The sequence below is a fragment of the Castanea sativa genome, chromosome 8 (genome assembly GCF_040712315.1).
Source record: "Castanea sativa cultivar Marrone di Chiusa Pesio chromosome 8, ASM4071231v1".
Lineage (NCBI taxonomy): Eukaryota > Viridiplantae > Streptophyta > Magnoliopsida > Fagales > Fagaceae > Castanea > Castanea sativa.
Genome location: NC_134020.1, coordinates 29,441,039 through 29,462,585, shown reverse-complemented (window position 1 = coordinate 29,462,585; position 21,547 = coordinate 29,441,039). Strand labels below are relative to the sequence as shown.

Below are 21,547 nucleotides of genomic sequence, written 5' to 3'. Positions count from 1 at the left end.
CTGGAAATTTTTGGAATGAAATCTGACATGTAATTAACAATTCCAAGAAACTGTTGGATCTGTTTGGTGCTGGTAAGTATATCTGAAAATTCACTGAGAGATACTGCTATGTGAGGCCGTAGAGTGTACTTCCATCTGAAATGTTTACTCCCAAGAAATCAATAGAGGATACTCCTATGGCCATTTTCTTTTCTGAAAGCATTATCCCTTGAGCTTTTACTAAATTGTAAAATTCAGTAAACAATTTTTCATGGGAATCTGTATCTTTTGAGAATAGGAGGATGTCATCTACATAGATCAATGCATTTGACAACAGTGGTTGAAACAAGGTTACCATTGCTTTTTGGAACTGAGATGGAGCATTTTTGAGGCCAAAAGGCATTATCGTCCATTGATAATGGTGGTCTGGAATGCAAAAAGCTGTCTTGTATCTTTCTTCTGAATGGATTTCAAGTTGCCAAAATCCTGCTTTGAGATCAAACTTTGAAAATACTTTAGCATTGGAAAGGTGCTGAAAAAGAACACTTTTGTTTGGCAGTGGAAACTTGTCATCAAGCCAATGTTAAACATGTTTGGAAGATAAAAAACCCTGTTGGAACCAATCCAGATGGAAGTTAAAAATAGGTCTCATCAGCTGAAGCAGCCCTTAATTGGCAGGCAGAAAATGCTGTAGTACAGAATCAAGTTCTTTCAAAAATTCTTGACAACCAACAAAAGTTGACTGAAGCAGTATCCAACACCTTTTCATCCTCAAATTCTCTCATTGAAGATTTGAAGAAGAAGATAAAGTCAATTGAACAAGAATTGGAGACAATTGTTTCTACAGTAAAAGATTTGTCTGTATCCTTTCCCCTTATTGGGCAAAAAGAAAAAGAAAAAAAGCAGTTGTACCATGCAGATAGAAGCCAAAGCTAAAGGTCTGGCCAATGTTTCTTTTTCTTTTCTTCTTTTCAATCAATAACAAGCTTAATCTGTAATATTTTCCCTCTTTTTTCATTGGTTTTCTCCATAGTCTTACTTCTGTAAGCGGAAATGGGATAGGGCTTTGTTTAAAATTCACCTCCAAAAATAAGGATAAGATATTAAGAGCGAAATAAGCTTTGTTAAAACTTGAAATATATCTAGCCCAGTGGCTACGATTTCATTAGCAGTAACTCAACCTTTATCATTTTAAGAGAATCGCCGTGGAAGGCATGCTAATTAGATCAAAACAGATCCAATGAGCTACATGCTACACAATTATCTTTGGAAAATTAGTAACCAGTGAGGCAGAAGATGAGAAAACCTTGAATTTCTATTTTTATATGAGAAATCATTATAATTCTATTCAATTTGTATTGTCACATGATGTATTCTGTATGTTTTTTCACAGAAATCCCTAATCTTGTATAGTAATTCACTTGAGCAAACTCCAGATTCAGCAGTTACATGGCAAGATAACACAATTTTCCCTACTGTTATTGCCCAAACATGTAGATCATGAATGTCCTGAACTCCTTTGATACATCTGAGGCCATTTTCCAGCTTCTCAATGTTGATCTCGCTTGGAGTCCTCTCCATCAATATGCCATAAATCTTTCCAAGCATGGACAGAGTAGTACTTAAAGCAAGAACAGCAAATACAAGAGTGCATATCAGATCAACCACTAACCAATTGGGTTTTGCCCATATGATAGCTCCAGCAATCATCACCCCAACTGACTGAATCAGATCAGTCAAGACATGCAAGTAAGCCCCTTGCACATTTATGTTCAACATTTTGGTCTTTTCTGGAGAATCTGGCACCAAGTTAGTCTTCTCCTCGGTTGTTGCACATTCCTCATCCTCTCTTTCATGATCATGATCCCCGTGTCCACACGCATGATGATTGTGATCATGATTGTGATTATGATTATGATTGTGATCATGATTGTGACCAAGCCATACAACCATCAGACAGTTAATAATAAATCCAAATGCTGCAACTGCAAACATTAGAGGCCCGTTCACCTTTGCATTTTTGTGAAGAATTCTATCAATGGCTTCATAGATTAAGATCCCAGAGATCAGCCATATGAGGTGCACGGATATAAGGGCACCCAAAACCTCAAGACGACTGTATCCAAAAGACTGGTGTGATGTTGCCCTCCAACCTGAAGCCCATACTGTGAAAAGAGAGATGGAGAACCCAGCAACATCAGAGAGCAAGTGGGCTGCATCTGTGAGAACTGCAAGGCTATTGGCCTTCAAACCACCAACAATCTCTACTACCATAACTAGTACATAGAAAATTATGAGTCCACACAGTTTTATTGCTGACTTTGATCGCGCTTCTGACTCCAAAGTACTATTTTCTAGTTTGGAGAAAGCACAGAGAGATTTGCAAGATGACTTCGGTAACATGGGAAGAACATCAATTTTCTCAGAGACTATTGAAATTTCAATTTCCTGCTGGGAATTTGTTCTCAAGATGGGTACTTTCTCTTGCTCCATCTGCATCATCAAACAGACCGGTTAATTTTATGAAAGAAATCTAGCAAATCCAACCAAAAAGGTCCAATGTATGATTAATTGGTTTCAAACACTAGTTGTATGTCACACTTATGCTGCAAATTCTAGTAGTTCAAACAGAATATATAAAAAGAAAAAAAAAGGGGGGGGGGGGGGCGGGGGAGAAAAGGCCACCAGAGATCAACCAATACCTTTGTTCACATTGCTGAAAATGGGGACTCCTAGATGTTATACAGCTTTACAAATGACCAGACATGCAATTGATAAAGCCTACTAAAGCTCAAGGCTTAACTACAGGCATGGAAGAAAGCATGGTGACAGTTTGTGAACTTGTCACAAATTCAAGGCTTTGTCTTTCAACCAAGAAGGTCCAATGGATATAAAATTAGGCAAGCAAACAAGATTAAGTCACATTACTTTTTAGGTCAATAGAGGCCATGTCAGTCAGTGGTATGTCTTGCAGTGGCCCAAATTTCTTTGTCAGAAGAGACAAAATCTGCTAAATAAATAAGCACAGTTTTTGCAAGCCTCAGCCATGGTGAAAATTGAGCAAACTATAATGCATGGTTTGTGGTTGAAATTCTCTTTTAGTTGAAAAAGAAATCCCATCTTAAGTTTGTAGAACATATTGGCCTTATTTTCTGCTCATTCATAACAACCAAGCAGTTATATTTGTAAAATCAATTGGAATTGACAAAGCCTTTGAATTCCAACTACCCAGGATCAGCTACTGAGATCCCTTCATTATTCTTAGACTTCTTGGTCATATCATATGTCAATACTCCTCTCTTCACAATGATGTGTTGCATCCACTTTGGACTTCCTCTGGTCCATCTGGTGCACTCAATAGAATGTGAATATCACTCCTCCCACCAACTGGTTTCCATTGCATATAGTGAAATTCTCTAAGCCAAATTTAGTAGTCCTTAACTTATAGTGACCGCTGGAGCCAATGGTTCTCTATACATGTGATCAAACTACAACAGGTTTCTATATATTGCACCAAATTACTGCTACCCTAGGATCTCAACCTTCTTCTGTATCAATACTATATATCCTCATTATTGTCCAAAATACATTCATCTAGCAATGTACTGTTTCCAATATACTCCAAGCGACTTAGCAAGATTACTTATCAACTACACATCTAAACCCAAATTGATATTTCATTATCACTATTTTATAGTACTGATTACTCTACCAATACCATGACAACTCAAACCAGAACCACTTGACAATAGGCATAATTACACTTTAAAAACACCCAAGTCCTAACCAAAAAGTAATGAATTCTGCATGATCATGATCAACCATGAGTCCATGAGACTCACCTAACCCAAAAATAGGAGCATCATGCAAAAAGATGTAAAATTTCAACATACCCAATTCAGATATCCATCAAAATATTCATAAAAAAATTTGCAGAAAATTTAAAAAAAAAAAAAAAAAAGATTATTCAAAAGAGGGAATGAGATGTACCTGAGGAAGACAGAAGAGCAAATAAAAATCTGAATTGTTGACCCTTGGGAATTCAATCTCATGGGTTGATCAGAGAAAAGGGTAAGGACTAAGGAGTGAATGAAATGGTCAAAGTGGGAAATAATTAAGTTGGGTAAAGGGCAGATATGGACACAAAGAAAGACCGTGTTCACAATTTGCTGATGTCATCTATGTCACTTAAGTAAGGCCGTTCGTTTTTGTTAAAAGAGAAATGTTTATTAATTATTTTTAAAAACATTTTACTAAAACATGTTAAAGTAATTAATTTTTTATATTTTACATCAAAATAGTGTTAAAACTTCCCTACCATAAATACTCGTTACCATAAGCATTTGTTAAAAGCGAATGGAAAAGGCAACCTTTTTTTTCTTTTTCCTTTCCCAGTGAAAAATGAAAATCAAGTAGTTTGTCTGTGTGTTTTTTTTATTTTTTATTTAACTAATTTGTTAGTGCTGAACTATAAATAGGCTGGATCCGCTATCTTTCTCTCTCTTTAGTCTTCAGTATTCACGTTGTCCTCTGTAATATAAGAATAAGATTATCCCTCATCCCCATGTTCCAGTCTGGATTCTAAGACACAGCACAGAATTTGTTTACTCAGATTTACCAACCTCAATCTCCCATAGTTTTAGGAGGGAAAAAAAAAAATGCTAGATACACATGAAATAGAATAACTTTTATCATAACTGTACACGTGGTAAGTTATGAGTAGTAAAGGTGTGACAGTGAATCTATGTGAGAACACAATTTTACCAATCACAATTCACTATGTGGATGAGTTGTATCATTTTATATATACTTAGCATTATTAAAAATCTTCTCAAAAAAATATTATTAAAAAAATAACTTTAAAGTGTAACAGTGTGCATCTAGAATTTTTTAATGAAAAAAATTAATTTTTTGACAATTTTTTATTTATAAAAAATTATATCAAAACATTTCTAAAATGGTTTGTTAACAAAAATGGTTTAAGTCCATTAACATTCCCCTATATTATATTCCTAATTTTAATTCGGCTCCGACTTTAGTTAAAGTAATTTTTAATCAGATGCCTTTGAGAGAGGAAGGCGGCCGTAGTATGAAGGCTAGGGCTGTAAACAAGCCGTGCTTTGTCGAGTATTGAATATTCAAGCTTGGTTCAACAGTAAAAGTAAAATGTTCAAACTTAGCTGGAGTTTGATACAAGTCTACAAATAATGTTCAAGTTTAAGCTCGTTATAAACTATAAAAGTTTGAGCTCAGCTTGGTTTAACTTGATTCATTAGTTAAGCCAAGTTCAAGCTAATATCAAGCCCAAACCCAAGCTCAATATCATGCTTTTGAGATTGAATTCCAACACAAGTATATCATCAAGCTGATATCAAGTTTATTATCTAGTCTATTTGATTTGGATGAGTAGTCTTAACTTATAATTAATTAACATCTTAGAAAGATATGAGTTTACTTGTCAAGCTCATATCAATTTTATTACCAAACTCATAAATAAGCCTAGACTCAACTTGTTTTGTTACTTTTGTATCGAGCCTTGATGTTCACGAGCTTGTTCATGAACAATATTTTTTACTCGGGTTCGGCTCGTTTATTAAACAAGCGTAAAACTAAAGTTTAAGCTTGGCTTGGCTTGTTTTTAAACAAAAAAACATGAATGAGTTTTTTATCAAGTCAAACCCGAGCTTTTATGAACGGTTTGATTCATTTACAACCTAGTGATGGTGCTTATGTTCCATTGCGGGCACATAGAAATCTCAATTCCTTTCTTTTATTTTGTGTATGTGTGTGTGTGTCTCTCTCTCTCTCTCTTGATATATATGTATATATATATATATATATATATATATATATATATATATATATATCGAAAGTATTTTTTTCCCTTTAAAAAAAATCGACTTTGAAATCATCACATCAGTTTATTTTTATATATATAAAGGGTCTAGTTAATGTACGTCCTTAACCACTCATTTTAGGAAAGCTTTTATAGAAAATTTAAAAAAAAATATGTCAAAACAATTAATTACTTTTTTATTTTTTCATAAAAAGTTTTTTAATGTATACTCTAAGGGTACACATTAGTAAATTCTTGTGTAACTTTTACCTTTTTTTTCTTTTCAAATTGCACTTAACATAATATTCAGGTTGTACGGGCTCTTAAGTCTTCCAATCTAATTAAGTTTTTTTGTCTTGCAAGTATTGGTTTGGTTGATCTAATCGCATAATTTTTTATTAATAATATATATTTCTGACCTTTTACAATTTTTTTAAAGTATTCTTTTTCTATTGCACAAAGTATTCTTCTAAAAAATCTTAGATTATGGTTCGTAATATCATCCACTTCTATTAAATTATATTATTTCCTTTTAAACAATATAAATTTTCTTAGTTTGGTTAAGAGGGAAAATGAGAGATTGGAAAAAGATAGTTTTTGTGAATTTACTATTATAATATAAAGAGAAGTATTTATTTTCAATCATTACACAAGAAAAAAAATACAAGTTATTATAATTTTCCCCTTTAATTTTCCTTTAAGCCTCCATTTCCTCCTAATTTTCTCTTTATTTTGAGGAGATTGGTTTTTTATTATAGGTTTAGTTTACTTACAATACTTTTTCAATTAAATATCTCCTTTTGTTTTAAATATACAATGACAAATGGTAACGGATTTTAATTCCACATTTTATTTAGTTAATTGGTAATGTGACGATTTTTCATTAAAACAAAAGAATATTTAAGTTAAAAAAGTACTAGAGGTAAGTCAAATCTTTTGATGATTAAGGTGGGAAACACTTGAGACTATGCATTTTCTTCTACATATTTTGTTGTGTATCAAATAGTGGAAAATACAAGTTTTATTTCCACTTTTCCTCTCTCTCTTTTTCATCCACCTAGTCTTCACCCCAATAGAACATACCGTAAGTGTTTGGGATATGATGAACAATAGCAAAAAGAAGATATATGAAACTAACTGCATCCCAACAAAATTCAGGATTGGCTTTCTTTAGTGACGGCCATGACAATGATATGGCTCCATGAAAGAGAGAGAGAGAGGGGGGTCAACTCTAGAGGCTTGTAAATATCATGCTTTATGGTTATGTTTTTGAAATATGCTATATTAATCCTAGCAAGTATTTAGAGACCTAAAGAAAATTTTTACAACTAAGTTAATTTTAACACTAAACTAATCAATATAGTTAAAGTGTAAATGACTTAACCAATTTCCACACAAACTAACTACACTACACAAGACATGGCAATATAGTGAAGCAAAGGAAATAAAGGGAAAGCAAGCAAATCACACTAAACACCAAGATGTGTTTAGGAAGAGGAAAACCCGAACTTTGAGCGTAAAATCCTCTCCCCCCAACCACTCATCGAAAATCTCCATTAGGCAAGATAGTTGCAGTACATTATGACATTGAGAACCATTTAAGTCCATATGTACTTAAACCCTCCAAGCTCCAGCTAGAAACCGATTGCTTCGAGTCCCTTCTCTTCATAGCTTACCTAAGACCCTCCACTGAAGCACCAATGGAAACACCACCAATAAGATTGGATTTGAATGTGGCTTCTCAAGTTTCCATAGTCTTTCTCTCACTCACAAGGTCTGTGTTTACGGGTGAGGAAGGTGTTTACAATATCTCAATCAATACAATGAAGGAGATGGAAAAGGGAGGTTGTATTGGTTTTTCTCAAAATAAAAGGCTCTCTCTCTCTCTCTCTCTCTCTCTCTTTATACACAATGATAGGCTTCTCTGGGATTTCTCTTATGTATTTTCTAGGGTTTATATCACCCTTACTTAAAGTCTTTGCCACGCCTCACAACTGTGTGTATGCTGGCAAATATACATTGGACAGGTACAACAAAATGTAGAGTAAAAAGATCATGCAGTTCGAGACCTAAGGTTGCGTGGTAGTCCTGAGTCGGGATAGCAATTTTTACCCGACCCGGGGGTCCAGCCCGGTCTGACCCTAATGGGCCGGATTTTACCTGGCCCGATAAAAAATAGGGTCGAGTTTGGGTTTTAAGATAAAAACCCGAACCCGGACCCGACCCGGTTATATAAATATAATTACTAAAATACCCTTATGTATATACATAGTTATAAACCCTATATTTTTCTATCCCTCATTTCATTTCACCTCACAGCCTCACTCCTCCGCCTCTTATCTCCAGCTCACAAATCACAATCTCAACCCTCTCACTCACTGTCTCACACGGCCACCTCTCCTTCTTCATCTCTCAGCTTTCCTTTGCACACGACCACAATCCCACAAGCAATCAAGCACAGGCACAGCCCTCTGCCGTTGCCGTTTCGTCCTCGCCGTCGCTGATCTAACACTGTCGCACAGCCCTCTGCCCCTCTCATCTTCCTCGCCGATGGCCTCACGGCCTCGCTCCACCTCGATCTCCACTTTTTCTTTTCTTTTTTTCTTTCTGGGTTCAGTTTGTCTCAAGCTGAGTTTGTGTTTATGTTTGTGATTTTGAAAGGGAAAATCATAAATCTAAAATTTGTGTTTGGTTTGTGATTTTGAAAGGGAAAATGATAGATCTGACATTTGTGTTTGGGATTTCTGTGTTTATGTTTGTGATTTTGGGTCTAAAAATCATAAATCGAAGTTTGTATTTCTGATTTTGGGCTTGGCTAGGCATGAGGAGACGGGGCCCGCGGAGGCCCGACGAGGTGGGTTTGGGACTAAGAATAAAATCCGTTTAATAAACGGGCCGGGTCCGGGTTTCTGTGGCAAACCCGCGGGTTGGGTCCGGGTATGAAAAAAACCCAGCCCGAACCTGACCCGTTGCCATTCCTAGTCCCGAGGTACACATATGCACCTCATCCAGACCACTTGCCACGTGGAGCTTGCGGGCCACCTAAGTTATCTTCTAGTTGCCTCTAGGTTGCGAGATCTCTAGTTGATGCAACTTTCCAAGACTGAGGGAGAGACTCAAATGCATCTATCCCAAATCTATATATATATATATATATATATATATATATAACCGAAACCTCTGAAACTCCCACAAATTTTCACGTCAGCACAATATTTAAATAAAATTGTCATTTTATTTAAATAAAATTATTTTTATTTAGTCCAAACTTAACAAGGAGTAAAACTCTATTTCTCTAATAAGTCCAACATAAACTCAAACTCATCTTTTTTTTAAAACAAAATTATTTTTGTTTAGTGAAACTCTATCTTTTTGAAAAGTCCAACTTAAACTCAAACTCATCATTTTTTTTACAAAATTATTTTTGTTTAATCCAAACTTAACAAAGAGCAAAACTCTATATCTCTGACAAGTCCAACTTAAACTCAAACTCATCATTTTTTTAAAATAAAATTATTTTTGTTTAGTCCAAATTTAACAAAGAGTGAAATCTATCTTTTTAACAAGTCCAACTTAAACTCAAACTCATCATTTTTTTAAAACAAAATTATTTTTGTTTAATCCAAACTTAACAAGGAGTGATAATTTTTCATTAATATTTTTTGGTTTTTCAGAAGTTTTAATATCTGAATTTTTGAGTTTTTTTTTTTTTTTTGTAGTATCTGAAATTGTCTGACAAATTTTTTGTAAGTCAATGCGCGTTCAAGCAATGACTTCTTCATTAATTTGTAACACAAATTGAAATCATACAAGAGCAAATCATGCAATAATGTAGTTTCTTAATCAATTTAAGATTTTATAAAATTATTTTAGTCTACCTCAAACATAAAATCCAATAATAAAACTTTTGTCACTGAATAAAGCCAAGAATAAAAATACTTCTCATGTTTATAAAGGGAATAAAAAAACACAACATCATTTCAATTATTCAAAAAAAAAAAAAAAACCCCAAAACAAGTGGAACGAAGACTCAAAATAAGGTCTTCCTGGAAAAGATACAGACATAATTAACACCACAGAGCTATTGCTACTTACATGTTTATAAATATATATATATTGGTTTGGTTAGTGTTGGGTGAAAGGCTAACATCTATACCAGACCCTAAAGGGCCTAAACTCATCCCCCCCTCCCCCCAAAAAAAACCCGTACAGATTGGTATAGGAGAAAAATCGACCAAAATTGTAAATCTTGGTCGGTTTTTGTCAATCAGTTAAATCGGTCGACTCTTTTTTTTTAATTTTTGAATACCCCTAGTTTTTGTTTCTCTTGGAGGTATAGACACCGTAGAAACAGTCTCATTCTTTGGAGATAATTAACTAATTACTCTCTCCAAGAAGTTACAAGTCACTTATTCAATTACCAGTACCATGCAATCATCAATCTCTCATGCAAACCCTCATCTATTAGAAACCATAATCTCCGTATCAAAAAAGAAAAGAAAAAAGAAACCATAATCTCATCTCCTTCAAATCCTAGTTCATTTCACATAAAGAACTTCCATTGATCACATACCAAAATCACCTTAGCCTAAGACCTACCTGAAACTATAAGGTCTTATATGCGCATTTCAATAATCAATAAGTTTCTTGAATCGATAAGTAACCCTAACCCATAAATATGTCCGTTAATTTAACGAGTCCATTTCAATGCACATGGTTCTCTATCCCAAGCCACTGTTAGAAGAAGTGCACCACTTTTTAAACCGGTGTTTGTGAAAAAAATTCAATCAAACTTGTTGTCATTGATGCTCTTGGGGGTGGTAAAGTCAGGTATTAATTTTGATTAGAGAATTGGTCATGGTCAAGAAAACTAGAGCAAATACAATGGCTAATTACCTAGCCATCCTTCAGAATTGTGTGTGTGTCTCTTCTGTCTTCTGTAGGTTGTAGACTTGTAGACGTGTAGTTTGAGTGAAGGCAAAGTGATTACTGAGCATTTGTAACTACCAAAGTATGAGAGGTAGTAGATGTATAGTTGTTTTCATTCTACTAATGCATTTTTTAGATGAACACTTTTTTGTTACTTGTTTTCTAAGTTTCTAATTGTATAGTTTACTTGCGTAAGCAGAGATAGCAACAATTGGAAATTGAAGACTTTTAACAAGAATCAACAATACTATTGAGTGTTTTGTACTTTTTCAGTCTTGGGAGAATATGTTTGTAAGGAAATTGATTCATTTGAATGGAAAGTGGAGGGTATGAAATTTGATTTTGAACATTCATGTCAATAAAATTATGCAATCTATCAGATTACCCAAGAAAGTTACAATGTAAACTTCCTTATAAGGATTAAATAGTCATAGGCTTAAATCATTATTCTTTTCACACGTACAGAGACACATTTATTTGTTACGAAGAAAAGTAAATGCCTGAGAATGTTAAATATGCCATATTCGACCCTTAGAAAATTTGTATAAATGGTATGACTGAGAAATGTTAGGCTTTAAACTACATAACAATGGAGTACAAAAGAGACAAATGTCGTGCATTTCAAACTTGCATAAGATAACAGCTCTTTCTTTCTATTTTTCTTTATGCTGGAAATTATTGATCCTTTAATTAGTTTAAAAAGTAGATCTGAGGGTCGAGTTCAATCTCACAGCAGCTTATAGCTAGCTACAAGATTGGAACATTCTCAAGATTTTCACTAGATTTTGTTATTCATATAGTAAGAAGTGTCTGGCAACAATCAAGTTGAATTATTTCTATTTGTTTAATTCACTCGGACTTGGCTTTAAAGCCATATATTTAGAGAGAATGTTTAGATTTTCTGTTAGCATATCTTATAGTGTTGGCTAATTCCATGTAAAATTTTCATATAATCAAAATTTTCAATTTCATTGTATTCTGTATTTTTTGGGTATTCAATTTGTATTTGAGTTAGTGAGGTGGAGTGTGCAAGTGTTGAAGTGGAAGCTGAAGTCTGTAGAATTTCATACCTCTAAAACTAGGTCTATGAGGTGAATTGGAAATATGAGTTTTGGATTGAAAATTAATTGGACAATGGTTTCTCCCCCCATTTTGCCTCTCACTTCAGACCATTGTTTTTAGACCCGGACCGAACCGAACCGGGAGATCAAACCGGAAACCAGGATGAAAACCGATTTTTTAAGCATAAAGAACAGGATTTTTTGTTAATTCCGTGAATCCCTAAAACCGGGGTTGGACCACACGAACCGGTGGCAAGAACTGTGCGGTCCAACCCCTTTACAAGTTTTCTTTCTTTTTTTAATAAAAATAACTTAACACAATTTTATTCTACTTAATTAAATTATCCATCTCTTACAAGGAATAAAAAAAAAATTATAATTAAAATCCTTCAAAGATATTCAACTTTATTTCAAAAATTAATCATAAATTTTAATGTTGTCATGGTTATTATTTTATTTTATTAACTTTCATATTTAATTATTAAATATATGCTTGAAAATCATTAAATTTTCCTCACATATATAGATATATTAGTCAATTTTGCTAGTTTTATAAATTTAATATCTATATTTAGGCTTTAATTAATTATTAAATTAATTATGACATCATCACGGTTTGACCCTGGTTCAACCTCGATTCGATCTCAAAAACCTTGAATCTCTCCCTTGTACGGTTCAATGAACAGTTCGGGTTTCAAAACTATGCTTCAGACATATGAAAATGTAAGAGCATTCTTATCAAATATGTCAAAAAATATAGCATATAGCATCTCAAAACCCAATTTTATAACATATAACACACCACTTTACAATACCACCTATATCAAAACTTCTATTTTTTTTACCATTTCATTTAAATAATGTTTCTTTATTATTTTTCAATAATTTTTTATTTTTCCTCTCTCTCCTCTATCTCTCTCTCTCTTTCTCTTAGTACTGCCGGCACCACACTACCAACCACCCACCAAAAACCCACCACCCATACCATAACCACCATTAACAAAAAAAGAAAAAAAATCACAGCAGAAAGACACCTCCACAACCACCACATCCACTCACCACCACCAACCACAAAAAAAAAAAAAAAACAAAAAAAAAAAAAAAAGAAGAAGAAGAAACCTTCACCATCACCGCCACCAGCAAACCCACTAGCAAACCCATCACGCCGAACCAAAACCCACTGGACACGGACACCACTTCCCTCCCCGTCGTCATCTTCTTCCACATCGCGGCTTGACGTCCTCCTTTGCACCTGTAAATCAAATCAAGACCCACCCTAACCAAATCAAGACCCAAAATCCCAAAACCAAATCAAAACCCAAAATAAAATCAAAGATTTGATAGCATGTCATTTTGTGTCGACCTAGCATGATCGGAGCCCAAGAAGAACCACGCAAAAAAAAAAAAAACAAAAAAAAAACAAAAAAAAGAGAAAAAGAAGAAACCTCCATCACTGCCACCGAACCACAGCCATCAGACCCACAATCCATGACCACAATCACCAAACCACAGCCATCGGCATCCCACAAGTCGTAGCACAATCATCGGCGAAGCCCACTCATCGACGAAACACAGAGAGAGAAGAGAGAAGAAAGAAGTGAGAGAGGAAAGAGAAAGATAGAGCAGAGAGAGAGAGAGTGTTGAGTGAATAAAAAAAACAAAGAAATCGGCTTGGCTTGATGCTCCAGCCTGGGTTTCGTCAAAGAGGGAGGCAGAGACGTCGAGTAGAAGGGGAGAGAGAGCGGAGAAATGGTGAAACAGGAAGAAACGAAAATGAGAAAGACAAAAGAAGAAAAGAAAGTGGGCCCCATCGAATAAAAAAATAATATAAGTTTTACAATTAGTGAACAGTGCTGTCTCAAATATGAGATTGCACTGTTCATCAATTGCAAAAATTATACCATTTATAACATTTGATGGAGCAAGCTTTTGGGTTAAAAATGCTAAAAAAGCATCTTTCAGCATATACAAGGCTTGATAAGAATGCTCTAAGAACCTAAAAGGATATAGTTATTTTTCTCTTTTCTGTTCAACTCATGCCCTCACTATATATATTCTCATTTCCCAAGAATTTCAAAGTGAGAAAAACACCAAATTCCCATATGAAGAGCTAAAGAGAGACCTAAAACTCTAAAGCTCAAAAGTCCTCATTCTCTCTACCTTCTCCCTCTCAAATTGCGATATCCTATGAGAGGAGATTAAATCCATTACACAAAAATAAACCTTTAGAATTCTTGGTGCTGTCTGGTTCTTGGGAATCATTGGAGCAATTCCAAATCTCTAAGGGGCCTTAGAGTGATTAAGGAGACTAGATCATGCAGTTGGTGGGTTAACTTGTAGGTATGAGTGCTAGAGTACGAAATGACTTGTGGATTCGGTTGCTAGCAAGAGCTTGGAGGACTCAAATACAATTTTGCTATATAGCTTGGAGGGTTTTGACTTTGTGAGTGAATTATACTGCAACTATTTATTCTAATGGTCTATTTTGCCCATAAGATCATGAAGAGGTTTTTATACTTGGTACTCTCAAGTTTTCTTCTTCAATAACACATCCATGTGTTATCTTCGTGGTGATTTTCAGTGGGTTGTTCGATTACATGTTTTTACATGCTTAAGTTATCATCCATGTTTAAATTAATTGGCTAATCACTTTAATTTGGACTGAATTGTTAGGTTAGCCGACTAAGCCATAATTAATTTGGGGACTAAATAATTACCATAGTAAAATTTGGTAGTTCTCACATTCGGGCTTAATTATTTCCCTCCAAACAACTTTTTCCTTTCATTCCTATTGATCTTATGACTGTCAAAGAGTCAAGATGGTGAGTGACATTCTATACTTTACTCCCTTCAAAACCTTCCTTAATTTGGGAGCAATCTTTAGTCATCATTTATATTCCTTAAATGGACATGCACATGGGTGTAATGGGGAAAATTTCTGTTCACACTGCTCATTCAACAAATTTTATGTACGGAATGGAGAATGGAATTGTGTTTAAATTAATGAGACTTTTTGAAGCCCCTCTTTGTAGGTCTTAGCACTTGGCAAAATCATGATTAGAGACAATAATAATTGAAATACTGTATGCTATGAGTAATTGATTTGATGTTGAGTTAATATTAGATTAGATAACATTCTATCCTATTTAGTGTAGCTCAAAATGAGAAAATGGGAAACCAATATCGTTTTTAGATTAAATTCAACTTGTGTTTGACCAAACTTATTCCATGATGTGAGGTTGATAAATTTTTTTTTTGAAATTCAGTCAAGTATCAAAACTACATTATAAGCAAAAAGAGTGTGTGAGAGCTAACTAAGATCAGAAACATTTTTATATGGATTTCATCGGTGGGGGCAATGTGTCTTCAAAGATCAACAATACTAATAACAATATTTATCAATACAATGATGATGATAATGATGATGATAAAGACATAGCAAAAAAGAAATAAAAATTTAAAATTTAAAGAAAAGTAAGAAATTGATGATTCAAATCAGTAAGGGGGGGGGGGGGGGGTGGTTTATCCAAAAACCAAGATTTATAAAAGTCAAACTGAATGGCATTTTTTAGGAATATAAGAAAATAAACTTGGATGAATCAAACTTCATAGTCATTTACGTCACATCGAAATTGCAGCCCAGCTCTCTTCCATTCCTCCCAGTTCCCACCTTAAATTTTTTAAATATAGAATCAATGAAATCATACATAGTAAATAACTAACTAAAACATTAGGCAAAAATTTATAATATAATAATAAATAGTAATAAACTAATATTAATAAACAATAAACAATAAAATCACCCACATTCTCCACCTTCTCTTCTTTCAAAGCAGCCCCCCAACCCCCCACTTCACCAAACCATTTCAAAAAGAGTCCGCTCCTTACTCCAAATAATTACTACTACACATTAAAAAAAAAAATTAAAGGAAAGATTTTTAGTTTTTTAACCCAAAACAAACACAAGTACAAAAACAAGAACAAAGACAGGACCAAGTGACCAAAAAAAAGAAGAGAGCTTTGGTTCTCATAGAATAGAAGTTGAGAAGTCTTTCATCAGTTCAGTTCCTGGGTTTGTGGTGGGATTTTTGAGAATGGACTCTGGTGTACTGGATGACATTATCAACAGGCTATTGGAGTATAAGCATGTGAGAGCAGGGAAGCAGGTTCAGCTCATGGAGAGCGAGATCCGTCAGCTCTGTACTGTTTCCAGAGAAATTTTCCTCCAACAGCCTAATCTTCTCGAACTTGAAGCACCCATCAAGATCTGTGGTGTGTTTTCTTGGTCAAACTCTTTTACTTTCTTTAACAAAAATTTCTTTTTTTCTTTTTGAATCTTGAACAGTCTCTGATTTTTGTAGTGTTTTTTCCCTTCTTTTCTATGGAGTTGGGATTTTGGGTGATTGGGGTTTGGATTTATGTTTTGAACATTGGCTTCAGAGACACATATATGGTTTGTTATTGGTCTTGGCTGGTTGGTTTTTAAAATACTGGGTTTTGATAGGATGGGATTGGCAAAGGAGAGTTTATGAGTTTGAGAAGAAACTTTGATGTTCTGGTTGTTTGTATGTCATATGGCATGAAACAGCTGAATTGGGTTTCTTTCAGCTGTCCAGACTTTTAACGTTCTTAGTATGCTGATTGATGGGATTCTTATGTTTTTGCTATATGTTATGCTTTAATATCTCTGTGATTCTTCAGAGGAAGGAAAGATGTAACTTTTGCACATCTTGTTGGTGAATTTGATACGTTTTTATTGCAAACTGAACCATGGTGTTTAGTTAGTGCTCTTAGTATTTAAGAAAATCTCCTTGGTGTTGCCATGGGTTGTCTGGAAATGTACTAGATTGGAGAGATTAACTTATTATTGAGTTGTGAGGAAGACTCTGGGTAGATTGAAGAATTAGCTGAAGCCTTTTCTTGCCCCTCTACATCAAATGCTAGGAAGAATGGGTATTTCCAGGGATTGATGACTTAGGGTGAAAGTGGATTAAGGTAAGGGTTTGTGCATGACTAGCCCTAAAAATACCTTGAGTCCAGAAGGTTGAGATATGTTTTTCACCAGAAAAATAGAGAATAAGAAGCCAAATTGTTTATTGATAGTATACTTCTAAATGAGTCTAAACATTATATATTCAAACGGGCTAAAAGCATTAACCCTATCTTGAATGTTTTGTGCATTGGGTACGACCTTTTTTAATAGCTCAACAAAATAGGGCAAGCTTCAAACATAAAGAGGGATGTGTTTGTCTATCTTGAATGTTTTGACTACAATCAATGGATGAGTTTATGGTGACATTTGCCAAAGTTATGAAACATACATTTGCTTTTGATGTATCCAAATGATGTATATGTTTATTGATCTTTTTTTAATTTCCTTTATATTCAATAAAACTGATGGTATTGTTATAACTTGGAGGGTATTGGTTGATTTTGGATGGCCTTGTCTGCACAAAACTGTTTGTGGTACCATACATTGATGCTTTAACTCAAACCTAGTTAAACTGGGAAGGGCCTGTGGGTTATGTTGAACTTGCCAACTTTATTAGTGTGCTTGATATGCCATGGCAAAGATGACATTGAGTCCCAACACATTTTTTTAATATAAATGTCGTGAGAGTAGGTAATTAAGGAATACACTCCTACTTATCAAGGTTGTGTGTTTAATGGATTGTTCTTATTGCAGACACTTTGAGATTGATTCTGTGACCACAGCTTCTAGTTGAGTTGTGTATTCTATAGATGACTTCATTGGACTGGAGTCCAAAGTCACATAACTTAGGAGAGTGACATGACTAAATGTTGGAAATGCCTTCGTGGTAATAGCCATATGACTGAATGTAAGAAATCCGAAACATAGTTGATAGAATAGTGATACAAGTGATAAGCAACGTGGACTAGAGCTTCAGAATTCACTCTGCATGTAAACATTGATTCTGGAAGCATATTATTTATAAAGTTCCCAAAACAACTTGCCATGAGTTTTAAAAGCTGGAAGCATGGAAAATGGCATTCATTAACAGGGAGAAAGTTGATGGTAATACTGACATGTTGACTTTCCCTTCATACTTTTGTTTTAAACTGACAAGCATTGATAGAATGTTGAATTTACCTAATTCGTAGTATGGTAGTTTGTGGTTTTAAATTTATTTTCTGATAGAATTAACTCCAGAAGGTAGAATGTTTACCATTATTTTCTACTTGAGCACTTCATTTGGCCAATAAGTTCTCTTCTATTGATTTATTTTTGTCCCCCTGATGCACTAGTTTGTTTTAAAGCATATTTTAGATAGTATATTGCAAACAAGTGGGGGCTTAATGACTTTGACTGGACTACTTTTTGATGTTCCAAGACAGGTGTTTCAAATGTTATTTTGTATGCGTTGTGTTGAGCTAATACTAATCTTTTTTCTTCTTTTACCAGGTGACATTCATGGCCAATATACTGATCTTTTGAGGCTTTTTGAGTATGGGGGGTTTCCTCCCAACGCCAATTATCTATTCCTAGGGGACTATGTAGACCGTGGCAAGCAGTGTTTAGAAACAATATGCCTTTTGCTTGCCTATAAAATCAAATACCCTGAGAACTTCTTTCTTTTGAGAGGGAACCATGAATGTGCATCTATTAATCGGATATATGGATTTTATGATGAATGTAAACGTCGGTTCAATGTAAGACTTTGGAAAATCTTTACTGATTGTTTTAATTGTCTTCCTGTGGCCGCGCTCATAGACGACAAAATATTGTGCATGCATGGTGGCCTTTCCCCTGATTTAACAAATTTAGATCAAATCAGGAACTTAACTCGTCCAACTGACGTTCCAGATTCCGGTTTGCTTTGTGATTTACTTTGGTCGGATCCTGGTAGAGATGTCAAAGGCTGGGGAATGAATGACCGTGGAGTCTCTTACACCTTTGGTCCAGATCGAGTGTCAGATTTCTTAACGAAGAATGATATGGACCTTGTTTGTCGTGCCCATCAGGTCTGTAATTTTTCTTCTTTGCCCCTACTTTTTGTAACTCAAGAAGCTTACTGGGATGCATCTTGTTCCAGGTAGTTGAGGACGGGTATGAATTCTTTGCTGAGAGGCAACTTGTTACTATATTTTCTGCCCCCAACTATTGTGGTGAATTTGATAATGCTGGTGCAATGATGAGTGTTGATGACAGCTTAATGTGTTCTTTTCAAATTCTTAAGCCAACAGATAAAAAGTCTAAGTTCATTTGAACAAGACACAAGAACTGCAGTCTGAATTGCCCCTAGACTTGCCAATGTAAGTTACCAGATAGCATCTTATCTCGGAAACTTGGTATTTTTTGTTAATATGAAAAGCTACAGCTATAATGAATAAAATGTGCACAGCAGTGGAGTTTTGGCAATCGTTCTTCACTTCCAATTTATTTTGTGTAGTCACTCAATTCTGTTCTCTAAACCATAATTGTCATTATTGTTATGTATACTTTTCATTTTTGGCTGATGTTGACACCTTGCTTGCAGAATGCCTCATTTGATTCAAGACAAAGCAGTTAGAAGATGAAAAGGCTGGATTTGAAGCTCCTTCAAACTTCAGTGGAATATCTAATATCACTTTGTGTTGAAGGTATGAGTCATATATTGGAAAATTATTGTCTACAGAAGGAGCTTTATAACTTCTCACGTTGGAGCCAACTTCCTTTCAAGCTGGTGGCAAAGGCAGTATTATCATTTCAATTGATTGTCAAAGTTCTCTCACCAAAATTATGGTGTGAGTAAATACACTGAGTTATGTAAATGACTGGCACCATAGAATATGGACACCACTGGGAAAATGTTTTATCTGCCAACATTTTTCAATTAAAGAATCTTTATAATTCTGGTTTTTAAGCCTTGCATTCAGAATGCTGCTGTGCATTGGAAATGTTGGGGCCTTGAGCTGAATCCCACTAAACTTTCTTACATATGCTACAAAAATGGTGGCATTACAAAGATATATGCCTAACTCACATGGCTTCTTATTATATAGAAGCAAATTACTGGCAGTGAATGCTGGTATTTTGGAGAATGTGAGGCTGACTTCACAGCCTCTGCTTTGGTAGCCTTCAGTCAAATTTTCTTTTTAATGGTCATTTGAAAGGTCAACTTTGGCAGGTCATGAAATCAAAAGTGGCTGCCATAATAGCATAAGTATTGATGGTGCTAAAAAGCTGTCCCAATAATATCTTATAATTGAGATGGAAGCTAACACAACGTGACTCAATCAAACTCAACTTTTGCATGTCACTTTCTTTTTCTTTTCTTTTTTGGAGCAAATTGCATGTCACTTTCTTGTCCAATTCTTTTAGCCGAATTTTCACTATGGAGTAGATTTACTGCGTACTGCTTGTCCTAGAGACTTATGACTAGAAGTAAATGACAGGAAACTTCCAACTTATGCATATATTGCAAGACTAAGTACAGTTTTGTGTCTTAAAGTTTAGTTGAATTGTTTTTATTTCAGTCTTTTATTCTAAAATTTTCATTTCGACATTTCACGTTTGATTGTGTTTCCATATCGGTCCTGTCGTTCATTCCTTGGTAATTTGATTGTTAAGTGTCATTTTATGTTGAATTATTTTATGTAATACTAGCTAGCTCTAGTAGGCAAAGAAATATAATATAAACGGTTAGATTACTAACCAAAATGGATGGCACAATAAACCGTTTAATCGGTTGGTTCAGTCTAATTTTTAAAACTATGATGAAAATGCCAAAATAAAAATTTTAAAACGTAAGTACCAAAATGAAAATAACTTCAAACATATAATGACCTTTATATTTTAGTCACCTTGCAAATATGAAGTTTTAAAAGAAGCAAATGTTAAAGATCCCCACTCCATGAAGGTTAGACCTTTTTTTTTTTGGCTGAACATGAAGGTTAGACTTAAAACTGCATTTTCACAAATTGTAAAGGTTTCACATTGTTGTCCTAAATTCCTATATAACAGACAAATACTTGATGAAATAAAATCGATATGTTGGATTTTATCTAAAGTCTGAAAATGATAGATAAAAAGTGAATTAGGTAATTTTAAATTATTATTTTCTTTATATTTCCTTTTATATAACCTTGTAAACATATTAGAGGAAGGGGTGACAACATGCAGGATAAGGTTGGATCATGGATGATCTGTTCTGTCTTTGCTCCCTCTTCAAGATAGGGAAAACTTATGTGAGGTGGCTAGAAATATTTTGTCATCCCTAAAATGTATGGTTGGCAATAGAGTTGGAAGGGGCATGGTTAGATCATAGGTGTCTTGGCCTTGTCTCGTCCCCATTTAGAGGCAGGGTTGGCGCAAGGCAAGACAAATCAGAAGTATTTAGCCACATTGAATGAGATGACCCTGTTATTGATGAAATAAAGATGAGACAAAAAAAGCGAGAGACAATAGAGATATTGTTGAGAGAGAACAAAAAAAGATTTTAGGAATTGCAAAAGAATATGTATCAAAATAGCATAAATTAAGAGATACACATACACACACACATCGAGGCAAGTTGAGGCGAACAAAACTAGTTCCCATCCCTTCTCTGATTAAGGAAAATCTGCACAAGTCAGAGCGGGGCATGATGGGTTGCGTAAGACAAGCATTTTTGTCATCCCTAACCCTAACTGGAGGAGATATACCATATTAGGGTCGGCTCTAGACCTAGGTTGAAGGCCTCACCTCTCCCAACAATTTATAAAGTGTCAAGGCCCCCAGTTACATAAACAATAGATTGTA

General features: G+C 34.7%; 2 protein-coding genes across 2 annotated transcripts; one reads left to right on the top strand and one right to left on the bottom strand.

Moving 5' to 3' along the window:
- Positions 1–1,276: 1,276 nt before the first annotated feature.
- Positions 1,277–4,109, bottom strand: LOC142606926 (metal tolerance protein B). Its single transcript, XM_075778302.1, has 2 exons — positions 3,970–4,109; positions 1,277–2,472 (listed from the first exon to the last, which is right to left on the bottom strand). The coding sequence occupies exon 2, from the start codon at positions 2,470–2,472 to the stop codon at positions 1,324–1,326; it is 1,149 nt and encodes a 382-aa protein (XP_075634417.1). The 5' UTR covers positions 3,970–4,109; the 3' UTR covers positions 1,277–1,323.
- An 11,525-nt stretch (positions 4,110–15,634) lies between these two features.
- On the top strand, positions 15,635–19,670 carry LOC142607990 (serine/threonine-protein phosphatase PP1). Its single transcript, XM_075779683.1, has 4 exons — positions 15,635–16,077; positions 18,230–18,789; positions 18,861–19,080; positions 19,305–19,670. Exons 1-3 carry the CDS (start codon positions 15,900–15,902, stop codon positions 19,032–19,034), a joined length of 912 nt encoding a protein of 303 aa, XP_075635798.1. The 5' UTR covers positions 15,635–15,899; the 3' UTR covers positions 19,035–19,080; positions 19,305–19,670.
- The last annotated feature ends 1,877 nt before the right edge of the window (positions 19,671–21,547 follow it).